At 39.1% G+C, this 12,579-nt stretch overlaps 1 protein-coding gene across 3 annotated transcripts in view; it reads right to left on the minus strand.

Moving 5' to 3' along the window:
- The window catches only part of EFNA5 (ephrin A5), a 214,210-nt gene that overhangs the window by 131,306 nt on the left and 70,325 nt on the right, over positions 1-12,579 (minus strand). The window contains exon 1 of one of the 3 annotated variants that reach the window (XM_053409085.1): positions 6,430-6,512. The exons of the other annotated variants lie outside the window; for them this stretch is intronic. Coding sequence (XP_053265060.1) covers positions 6,430-6,497 — 68 coding nt within the window. The 5' untranslated portion in view covers positions 6,498-6,512. Of the gene's footprint in view, positions 1-6,429; positions 6,513-12,579 lie in introns of those variants that run through there. 3 annotated transcript variants of the gene reach the window in all.

Consider the following 12,579-nt stretch of genomic DNA (forward strand, 5'->3'; position numbering starts at 1 on the left):
ATAAGATTTCAAAAGTACTTTGCCATATAAGCATTTTATAGGTGGAACTAAGGCAGGACAGAGAGGGGTCAAGGTTTCATGTTTTGTTCCCACATAAAGAACAGGAGATACAGTATGCCAAATGTCTGTAAAAACAAAATATCATCATAAACGTTGGCAATCTCTCTCACAATCTCAAACATGATCTATCATTGTTGTTTTTCAAAATGAAGACTGACTGTATTTCCTTTGGATACATGTTCCAGAAGTCTCTCAACACACTGCCTTTTTGCAACAGAAGTATACTTAGAAACAATTTAACACACACAACGAAAAACATGCATCACCATACCTGACCCTTAGTCACCACCAAGCTCTCCCACACAACCTCCCACTTTCCAAATAATTCAGCTAAAAACAGAAAAAGCAACTTATTGAAAGAATTAGAAAACAAGTAACACCATGGAAACACACCAAAGTTTTTCTTAAAAAAAAACCACAACAGTATAAATGCTGATACAGAAACCTATCTATAAATTCTAGGTCTGAAGCTACTTTATAAAGCAAACTTATTCAAACATTATCACATATATTAGGAACTGAAGGCTTTTAACACAATATTTCTGCTCATTTAAAATTACTGATTTCCTCCTTGGGTTCAAACCAAGACCACACCTATTCATTGGCAGTTGTAGCAAATGAAGTGGAGTGAACATTAATGACTGAGTGAGATCTGGTCCTATTTAGGAACACTGACTAATCTATAGACACGTCAGAAGATAGTTATTAGGGTTCTGGTAGCAGGTGACAAGCTAATAAATTAACCCTCCCCATATGTGGAACCTGTGGATACAAAATGAAAAGATCTAGGATAAGGGGGATTTTTAAAAAATCTAAATTGCTTTCTGCATACAAAAAGCTAGTAAGTTGAGGTATGTGCTTTTAACACCATGTAAGCTTCTATTAAGGGTTGAATTAAGAAAGTTAACAATTTTCAGGGGATCAGTAGGTCCATTTGGAGTTGCTTTTTTATTCTGACACATTAGTTTTCTATACCCCTATGAATCTGTTCAGTCACAATAACTAGACTTTATTCTAAACATTTCAAGAGTAATGATCTTCTAACTGTTCCTGCAGAAGCTCTTATATGTTCATGAACCCTTCCCCAACACTCTCCACCCCAGTTCTCTCTTGGATATCAAGTTATAAATATGATCGGGACAAAGTAATGTGAGCCAGCCATTTGTTTAACATAGCTAACCCCAAGCTGTTTGTGCTTTTACAAGCTGTTAAGCTCCATCATTATATCAGAGTCTCCAGGAGCCCAAACAGAAGAAGGTCACGTCTTTGAGAAACTGTACACTCCTTGCTTTGTGGTTTACCCTCTTGGGTTTGTTGCAATATGACCTTTGACATGACTTGGAGCTTGAGGTTAGAAGGCAAAGCTGTTCCAGCAGATTTTGAGGCCAATAGCAGTGTATCAGCAGCCCCAAGACATAGTTGCAAAGTCTGCATAGGATATAATTGTAACAGGTCAGTAAGCAGGATGCGATCTATTAATTTATTCTAAATACTTTTATATCATACTTCCAGGACAGTTCACAAAAACAACATAATACATAATACCAAAAAAAAAATGCCACAAAATAAGAAAAGCAACATTAACATTGCATTTAAAAAGCTCTGGAAAATAAAAATGTTTTCATTGGCACCAAAAGCACAATAAAGTAGGCGTCAGACAAACCACATTGGAAAGAGCGTTCTAGAACTGTGGTCCCACCACCAAAGCTGATCTCGTAGCCCTCAACCTCACCTCAGATGACCAGGGCATCACACAAGGCTTTTCTTCACTGTAAAGAATGGGATTGTATCCTAAATTGAACTTCCATTTCCTCTCCCCCAAAATCTGATCTCAAATTTCATTTATTATAGCCTCCAAGTAAACAGGCTTGTCCATCCATTTAAAAATAGTCATTTGGGCCATTGAGAGGCAGAAATTTCACATATGTCCTGTCTTACTTGATTATATATCCTGCTTTTGCTTCATACGCAAACTGCATGCTCAAATCTACCAAAGCCATGAGCTGGGCTGAAAGTTTGAAATAGTTCGTGTATGTTAACCACCATCAACGCTTCAAGCAAAACAATGCAGCAAAGAGGAATGCTATGTCTTCCTTGCTTGTGCTTTGGCTATTACACATCTTGTTTCTTTCAGAGCTCCAAGAATAAATGAGGAGTGATGCACTAGCAAAAGATAAAGAGGGAACGAAATGCTGGAAGTGATTGCTGTGAAATATTCACAGACAATTTTTAGAAACTCTCATGTGCAAATGGATAGGGAGAGCTTAATTATAAGTGACACTGTATAATTTCTATTGAAGAGAATCCCGAGGCATGTAAAAAGAAAGGTTACGCTGAAGTCTAATAAAACATTGCACTGGAATGCTTCTTTTTTATATACAGAAGGAAGCTGCTATTGTTTTCTGGCTGGCTAGGCAGCTGGCACGACACTTTGACCTCCAACCCTGACTCAGCAAGGAGCTCATTTATGACCTTAGTAGAAATCAATCAATTAAATGAGATCATTCAGGAGAAAATCTCACAGACTGTTTGTCTTCTACCCACACAGCTATCCTTCCATTCCCAGACACATGGTGGCATACCGGTCCAGTCAAGCCGTTCAATTCACTTGCCTTCATAAACTCACCATTTTTCAAGTACGTTTGATAGGTTCTTTCCTTCAAATTCAAAGCTGCTTTCAGAGACGTGTTAGTGGGTGCGAGCTTTCTATTCTTGCTGTGGATTTGATTAATTTGTGGCATTCATGTGCCTATTTCTATTCAGACAATGGAAATAGACTGGTTTCAACTCCATCTACAAGCAATTTATGCTAGAGACATTTAGATCTAAAGGAGAACAGGGGTTTTTCAGAGCGATTTCTAGCTTATGGGAAAAATCAGGAAACACAGGAAATAAAAAAGAGGGACCTTTTTTAACGCTTTTACTAAAAAGAGGCACCTACTTTATTTCTTAATCATTCATTATTACTAAAACACATAGATAACTAGCTGCATTAACATATGGAACTATTTTAAAAACATACAGCAGAACCATCAAACCTTAAATGTGGATGTACAGAGAAAACTTTTACTCCACTGAAGAGCTCAGAATGTCATGTTCACAGCACACAAAATGGGCAAGGCTTGCTTATTAAATTGGCCAGGCCTAGTCAAATAAGCATAACCCTTACCAATTGTCTTCTGAAAGTCTTTCATAGGCCTAGGATGCTGTTGCGGAACATGTCATGGGAAGATCCCAGAGGCAACAATGGCCCAAGTTATTTGGATTCACTGTGATCTACCAACTTTCATCGACTGAACTGTGTGAGGCAATGCCATGCCACCCTAACGGAGGTCAGGCAATCTGCTTCCCCACTCTTGCAATATGCAGAGTAAGTCACTTTGATGTGAGCTGGTTTGTTATTTTTTTAAATTTCCCCTAAAAATATCACCGAAGAATATACAGTGCTACCTCAGGTTACATACGCTTCAGGGTACATATGCTTCAGGTTACAGACTCCGCTAACCCATAAATAGTACCTCGGTTTAGGAACTTTGCTTCAGGATGAGAACAGAAATCATGCGGCGGCAGTGCAGCAGCAGCAGGAGGCCCCATAAGCTAAAGTGGTGCTTCAGGTTAAGAATAGTTTCAGGTTAAGAACAGACCTCCGGAATGAATTAAATACGTAACCAGAGGTACCACTATATAATGACTTGCATTACTTACAATAAGCCAAGCAGACTATTGGCAAAGCAATATTAAAGGGGGGAAAGCTGTTAAAAATAATATTACTTATTATGGTTCCTACCTCCTTCCTTGCTTTAATTATTGTTATATATGCATTAAAAATATTAACTGAATTATTATGTGTCAGTATATATAATCTGTGGCTATGAATAAACAGTTGTGAGCAGTTATGTAATGAACTTGTTTGCCCCCAATAAACCAAGATCACAGAAAGTCCAAGATTATCCCTAATCTTCTATCCAACATTTTTTATTTCAGTTACTGCCCTAGCTAAAATGTTACACATCCTGTAGGTTTTGAATCTGCACAAGTGGGGCCCTGAACAAAGTGCTCTTTAAACAGGTATCCTATATACTAGGGATAGGTGATCTGTGGCTCTCAATATCCTGTTAAACTTCAACTCTCATCAGCTCCAGGCAGCAAAGCCAGTGCTCAGGAATAATGGGGATTTTATTTTAACACCTGGACAGCCACAGGTTCCCCAGAGCTGTTATATACAAAAGCATTAGAATAAAGCACTTAGCCCAAACTGTAAAACAATAGATTCTAGAATTCTACCAACAGAAAGAGTATTTACTTGCTGATGGTCTGTAATACCAAAGTTATCTATTTTTGCTGCTGCTGCAGTAGCAAAACTGCATTAGTATTATTGTTTTTTTAAGGCAGATGAATGGTACGGAAATGGGTTATTTTATTAAATTTACAGATTTAGTCATTTTTATAAAAAAAAATTACAAATTGTTCTCAACTGTTAAAGTTTTTATATTTTCAGCATGATCAATGGCTTTTACAATTAAATTTTATTTTGAAATATATTGATCTGAACGTTGGGCTGAATACAGTGGTACATCAGGTTAAGAACTTAATTTGTTCTGGAGGTCCATTCTTAACCTGAAACTGTTCTTAACCTGAGGCACCACTTTAGCTAATGGGGCCTCCCACTGCTGCTACCGCCGCGCCGTGCTGCCGCCGCATGATTTCTGTTCTCATCCTGAAGCAAAGTTCTTAACCCGAGGTACTACTTCTGGGTCAGTGGAGTCTGTAACCTGACGCGTCTGTAGCCCGAGGTACCACTGTATGTCATAAGGCTGCTAAACTGTGGTGTTTAAAATGGACACAAAACAGGGCTGCAAAACGTACTTCTTGCAATAAGGTGACCTCTCAGTTTACAGAGATGCTGTATGCTTTTCACTTCCTTAAAAGGCTGGAAATTCACTATGGCTGTCACAGTAAGCAAGTTAGTAGTATAATTTGAATGGGCCAACTTGCACACTTTGCTCTTCCCCACTAGCATGCAGAAGAAACAAAACCAAGCCCCAAGGTTTAGTGTTGCATAGAAATCAGGGCTTGTGGTTTCTTTTGTTGGCTGTATTACAAGGAAACATTTACTTGTTTCTGATCCATTAAAAGTCATCCCTTGTCTGTGCTCAAATAGGGAAATGAAAATAGTGGCATGCAAAAAGATCCCAGGTTTAACCCTGCTTTCTCCAGGTATGACTAGAAAAGTCTCTTGCCGATCAGCATCAACAGTACTGAGAAAGTTGAGCCACTGGCCTGATCTGGTATTAAGACAGCTTCCTTTTTCCTTGACTCAAGGCAATATTAAAATAATTAGGCTTTCCAAATTTATGCATTTTATCAGTACATTAAAAGCAGTATTAAAATAGTACAAATGCAATAATTTAATTCAACAGGAGTAGGAAAATGAGGAACTCTTTTGAGGCTAGGCTCTGTTTTGTGTCTATTGCAAAAGTAACAGAATTCACAAAAGTATGTGTAATAAACATATTAATCCAAACATAATAAACAGTGGCAAACTATTTTTTTTCAACAGCAAGCTATTGACAAACCATATGTCTACAATTAAAAGTCTGTGTAAGTGTTCCACAGATGTGTGTGAGGAATAATTCAATAAATTCTCTTCTCTTTCTGTATGCAGCTCTCCACAAATTTCCTTCTTGGACCTCTGTAATCACCCAAGGAGGAGAAATTAAGAAAGCAGCAGCAGCTCTTACCAAACGCTGCTGCCATGTAATGGCAAGTTGAGTTCTGCATGAAGTTCCATTAAAAAAAAAACCTACAGCCTGCAGAGTTGCTTCTGTTTACATCTGCAAGAGTGTGAAATTCTGCAACCTTCACTTTGGTCTTAATCCAGCAAAGGGGCAAAGAGCACTGGAACTCACTGGGTCAAGCTTTCAAGCCAAGGCTCTTGCTGATAATCCTCACTGTGATTTCAAGCTCTGATCACATAACCAGTGAACTTTTCACTGTGCTGATAACTTGCTGTCTTGGTAGAGTAAAACATTTCCTCCCACACCCACATCATTTACCAAAAGGAAGAAAGAAGAAGAAGAAGAAGAAGAAGAGTGCATAGTCTCCGAGAAATGGAATGAAAGAAGGCTTTGTTCATTTTGATGGTTAAAAAAAAAAAATGGTCAAGTTATCTGCTACCTAAACAAATAGCGTATAAACCAGACAGTATCCCCCAGGCTACAAAAATAAGCCTGAGTAATCATTCAGTGGAACTTTCCTGATCAAATTGCTAACACCTTTCGTAACCTCACATCCACAGGGAGATAGTGTGGAGCTCAAGCATAGAGAGAGGACTCGGAGCATTCCTCCCGTACAGTGTAAGAGGTTTACCTTATTCCCAAGGGATGAAAGATCTGACATTCTTTTGCAGCTACATAATGTAACGGATATACTCCCATCTGGTAACTTGTTCTGGATCCCTGAAGAATATTTTTTTTTTCCTTTTCTGCCCATCTCTGGAACATCTAGAAGGGAAACCTCTGTGGGAGAGGCTGTCACAAAGAGAACTGCACTGAACAGGATTTTAAAGAGAGATGACTGACTGGCGTTGCCACATTTGGGCTGCATTCTCCACCGATTGCTGCACAGCCACAGATTATTAAACAACAGGGCTGTACCTGCTTCTTTTGGAGATGGAAAGCGTAACTGAAAATGTTTCACCGGCAGCTGTTTGATCTAACAAAAAAAGGGTAGACGGAGTACAAATTGACTGTAAGAGGTTTCTTGTTCTTTCATGGTATTATATTCATACAATACCTGGCTTTAACTAGCAATGGCACCCCCTGCTGGCTTCCACTCTGAACTTCCTCACTTTGTTTCTGGCTCCACAAGCATCTGATACAGCCCGAGCCGAATCAAAGCTACCAGGTCACAAATCGTTGTTTGCATCAAATCTTCATCAAAAGCTGCTTCACCCAAGCCCAAACTCCCAGGTATCCCGTCAATCCTGTGCACTCAGCATTCACATCATCATATGTGACAGAAACAGACGGATCTACTGTATTTTGCTGAATGCTATGGAAACCACTCTTGCCAACAAAAAAATGGGGCTTTCTACAACATGCATATGAAACAAAATATCCGCACTCACCACATGCACAAGAGTAAACTGAATTTCTGACACAAGTGCAGTATCTAACCCATGGGGTAATAGAAAACCACAATGACAAAAACATTCATCCAACAGTACAGATTTAGAGATTTCCAACAAAGCACAAAGGGGACTCAAGTTTTGACCCAACTATTTTTGTGTGTGTTTAAGTCACAAGGGCTGTGGAGAAATGGAACCAGATTCACAGTGAGAGAGCTGCTTCTCACATAGGATTTTGTATTCTTAGCCTGAAACCTAAGTTTTAAAAAAATATAAAGGGATGTAAGCAAGTTTGAAACACAGTTTCTCTGTAATATACACAGCACCTGACTCCGGTATTGCTTATAGCTAATATAGATGAATTTTCTTCTTAAGTACAAAATGTCTAATAAAAATCAGCAAAATGTATTCTGGCACTGACGTTGAGTAGGCAGGAAACTGGATTTCCTATTTTATTTTTATTTTTTTAAAAAGCACTCATCACAGAGATCTCAGAGCTTTCCAATGTACAGAACTCTGTACTTTTTTTACACTTTCCACCTCCAGAACTCTGGACTAGATTACCCTCGGGATCCTTGCCAATTCTATAATTCTATGAAATGCTAGAAGTGAAATCCTAAGGACACATACTCAAAACTAAAACCTACTGAAATCAGAGGGACTGCCTTCTAAGAACACTTGTTTAGGATCGGAGAATAAAAGTTCAAATGGTACAGTGTCTATCATTGCTTGGGAGGGGGTATTAAGACAAGGGCAACTTTAAGTCCAGTTCACATCCATATTTACATAGGTTAGCCATCAGCTGCCAAAGAATTTGAGAGCAACCTACTGTTTCAAACTTGCATTGATACTGCATAACAACATCTTTCTGCCCCACAACTACATTTTCCCCTTTTCATCACCACTGCCGTAGTATCTCATGGCTCTAACAGAAAATCTGGTGTAACACAAGCAGCGAGATTGTTTGAAAGCACATTCCCACCATCATCAATTGGAAACGCTTACTTAAGGAAAACTGCCGCTAATATGTTCCAGTCAGCAATGCCCCTAAGATGACAAAAACCCAGTGTAAAAATATGTGTCGCTTAACCTGATGGCAGGAGCTTTGATCATCTTTCGGGACCATTCATTCTTCCTTCTCATTGACTGATAAACCATCCCATAGTTTCCTGAGCAAACTCTCCGCCTGTTAGTCACAGTGAGGCAAAACAAACCAGTGAAGCTTAAGCTGTACAAACCTCCCTAAAACTATACTGGTTTACATCCAACCTTGGAACGAGCAGAGAAGAAGTGAGTGGGCAAAAACTAACAAACTTCTGGCCTTAGGATTCTTGCTACAGTTTCCTGAGCAAGGGGAGAAGACTGCAAAAAGACAGGCTTATGCTATACCGGCTTCTAGTGATTACTGAGCAGTATGTAAGCTGAAAATGCCAGCAGTCTCAATTGTTTATTCTCACTAAAGAATGAATAATGAAAGAGAGCAAAAAGGGAGCCAAAGAGGTTCAACTGTGCCCTATGCTTACAAAGTATTCCATGCACATTTGACCACTATCACCATTAAATGTTGTTGCAGAACACGCATTTGAACAAGACCAAGTAAGCTTTAGTATACCTTGTACTATCTGAACCTTACATTATCTATCAAAAGGTCTAACTCAAGGCATCAACAATTACTATCTCTTTATATGGTCAGTTACAAGAAAATGTTGACTCCCTACTTCCCCAACCAAACTTCTAGCAAGACAAAATTAGCAAGGGGGTGTGTGGAGTGGAATGCTACTAAATCAATTGGATTGCTTAAGGTTCTATGTCGCCTAATTTCCTCACATCTCCCATATTTTAATGCTGGCATACTTCCAGGACTTTGCAGTGCCAAGATTACATATGTCACAGACCATTTCATTGCATGGAATAGCAGTCTAAAGCTTCCTTTCAAGTTAATTAGCTATAATAGTCAGTTGGGGGGGAGAAGGGGGGAAAAACCTCCAAGATAATGTGACTTCTAGTCAACAAATTTATAAAACAAGAGAAATTGTTTTGCAAACTGGACCGCGAAACACATATCATCAGTCAGTATCATCCAATTTTGCAAGAAACACAAAATAAGACTGATAAATGAAAACCACCTTCATTGGGTTTAAGCTAATACGCCATTAATATGAAAAGAATTTGACAGTTTACATAAGGGATGTGACCTGGTGCCAACAACCTCTGGCTTCTCCATTTTCCAGATGGAAGGAGATTAGTCTAAAGCCTTTATTCTCATAAGAAGATTTTCCCCCCATGGAAAAACTATAAAGGACAATTCTGTTCCAAACTTCAAGTCTCCTTCACAAACGTCTACTCAATTCTGGTCCCTTACTAATGCCTATTAAAAGAAGCCCTTGGGCCTGAAGCTGTTGGGAGAAAAAGACTAATGCAAACTCCACTTTAATGCCTGCCTTTAAAAGATCTATTGACAAAAGCAGTGGGGAGAGTTTGGACCAATGTTAACTTAAAGAAAAAGGTTGGTGAGTTTCAATTGTGGATGTGAACGCCTGCTTGAGTTTGATCTTGATGGGCTTAAGGCAGAGAAAAGTTAAGCCTACTTGCATATTAAAAATGCATTAATTTTAAATTCAGTATGTACCATTTCTCTCACTTTGATTTATAAGCATCACAGGAAAAGACTTTGAAGGACATTCCTGTTTAAAATGGTAAAGAGCCACAGCACAGGACACTTTCTCTTCTTTGAAAATGTTAATATGAAAAATTGTCCATTGACAAAGCATGACACCATGTCCCATTAATCCTTAAATACAGTAAAATGGGAAACTAGAGTCTTTCATTGGTCTGTCCAGTAGAAGACATGGGTAGTTAATCAAAGAGAAAACATCTCTCAGATAACTTACCTCTTGCATACAAAAACTCATAACTAGTACATCTAATCAGACTACACACACACACACACACACACACACACACAATATTTATCCTTACCACATCACTATGCAAAAACAGCTGCAGAGCCAAGCAAACAAATTCTCATCACCAAGTTACATGGTCTTGTCCCTGACCTTGTAGTTAGTGTCTGAAAAGAAGCACAAGTTAAGGAGAAAATTTCCTACTCTTTTCTCCAGAATGAAGACTAAATCTTGGAGGAAAGAGGGCAGAAAACAAGTCCCTGCCCCCCAACAGCAGCTAGAGAAGGCCAGAGCCTGCTCTGACTTTACACACAGTAGGCACTTACAATCTGGAGTAACCACTGGGTATGGAGTGAACCTAGACAGTTTCACCTTCCCGATGTAGCTCAGGAGCTGCCTTTGTGAGTAACATGCACCCTGAGTGTCTGTTGTGAGCACAGGCAAAGCTACATAATTCTGCTTCTTCCTTCAACCCAATGTCCGCTGGATGCAAAGCAAAGCAGCTTGCTTTTACACTCAATTGACATTGTGAACTTGGAGTATCTGGCAGGTGTACAAATCTCCACCTTCCTTTTCTAGCTTCCAGTTGGAGGTCAGAGGTTTGTCATGGCTCTACAAAAAACAACAAATCCCACATTTCAGCCAACCTGTTGGACTGTGGGGGCAGAAAGTTTCGTTCCTTCTCCTCTTCAGCTTCAGGCTCAGAGGAGGCATTAGATTTATCTTGTTCTCCAAAGCTTGACTCCTGTTTCACCATGGCAATAGAAGGGGAAGCAAAATTACTGAATCCCGGACATCTACAGGGAATTCTGCATGCCAAGTTCCTACACGCAGTGAGAGCAATTTCTCCCTTCTATTGGGATCTTCAGTGAAATTAATTGCAACTGTGTAAGATGCAAGAATGTTCAAATATGAATTTTGCAGAAGACCTCTACAGTTGATTGCGCATTTTGTGACTTCTAATGCATGGAGACATTTGTCCCTTAATACTCATAATAAAAATCACCCACTAAATGCACACTGACCCAGCCATTATAGGACCATCTTGAAATATTAATCAAACAAGTTACTCAACCTTAAGTAACTTGAATGAAAGCCAAAAATTAGCTATATTTAGCTTGCTGTAAGAACAGAACAACTGTCAATTTTACCTTCTTTTAATACACCCCCACCCTTTGGAACAACCTTTCCATATAAAGATAATTTTTCATTCCCAGCTTTATAAAAGGAAAGATAAGCGTACTCTAAATCCCTACACAATAAATGTGCTCTTCTAAAACCTAATAACTGATAAAGTTATGGCAATCAGATAACCAGTTTAGAAAATTGTTTAAGGAAATGAACACTAGTACATCACAGTACCAGACTTCCCTTTAATTGATACAGTGTGCTTTTTTTGTCAAGTGATCACTTTTTTAACAATCAAAACCTGCAGCTTTATTCATCAAATTAATTTAGAGGTACATCAGACATCTGGGGGTAACCCAGTTAGGAATCCAATAACACTTTTTACAAAATCCATGTCTGGGGGGGAGGGAACGTTCCTTTGTTATTTCCGTTAAGTGATACCTGGAAAAAATCTTGCCATGTGGAATGGTTTTGTTCAGTGCTCCAGCCAACCCACCATGCTGTCTTCCAGGATACAACATTCCACTCCCCACCACTCAACTCAATCCCACTTTACACTTGCACACTGATACCACCCTCTGGCTTCTCAGTGCACCTCACCTTGGAAGCACTATCAAGGCGGCCTAGTCATGGGTCAACACTTGCTGGACAACACCCAGCAGTGACACCACCAATAAAGCCTCCCCTGCCAACCAAAGGGTCTGAGATGGTTGATCTTGGCAGATGCAAGCTTAAGGACAAACCCTAAATGGCGTGTGAACGTAGTACTAATACCTTGAACCGGGACCAGCAGTAGCTCTAATGCAACTTATGCCCTTGTTTGTACTCAAGAAAGGCCTTTCCTGCAATATAAAGCTGATCTCTTTGATCAAGTGGAGAAAATCATTTCCCCTACCAACAGAACACCTGGTATTCAGTGATTTATTGCTATGGATTTTCTTCTTCTGCCATGAACAAAGACTTTAACCAAAAAAAACCACCCTCTTAGATTGCAGTGATAGCAGTTCACAAAATGAGCCTTCACTCTCCAGCCAACTATCATGGCTGATTACATAAACTAAAAACTGACTTTTATAATCATAACCGTCTCCAGGGTTGGAGATACCTTTATCTGTTTACACTTATGTTTACACTTATGAATAACTATTTTTAAGTGCAGAGTGGGAAAGATATACTGCAACAGCAAAATAAGCATTCAATAACAGGGAAATCCTAATGTTTCTTCAACTATCTGTAAATACGTGCAATAAGAGGAAGAGGAAAAGATACCATTCCAATTATTGTTTAATACACATTAGATAAGAGAAGCAATGTCCTCAATAGAATTTCAGAGGAAGCAATATAACGAAGAGTGGGTTT

Source organism: Podarcis raffonei, chromosome 11, assembly GCF_027172205.1.
Source record: "Podarcis raffonei isolate rPodRaf1 chromosome 11, rPodRaf1.pri, whole genome shotgun sequence".
Classification (NCBI taxonomy): domain Eukaryota; kingdom Metazoa; phylum Chordata; class Lepidosauria; order Squamata; family Lacertidae; genus Podarcis; species Podarcis raffonei.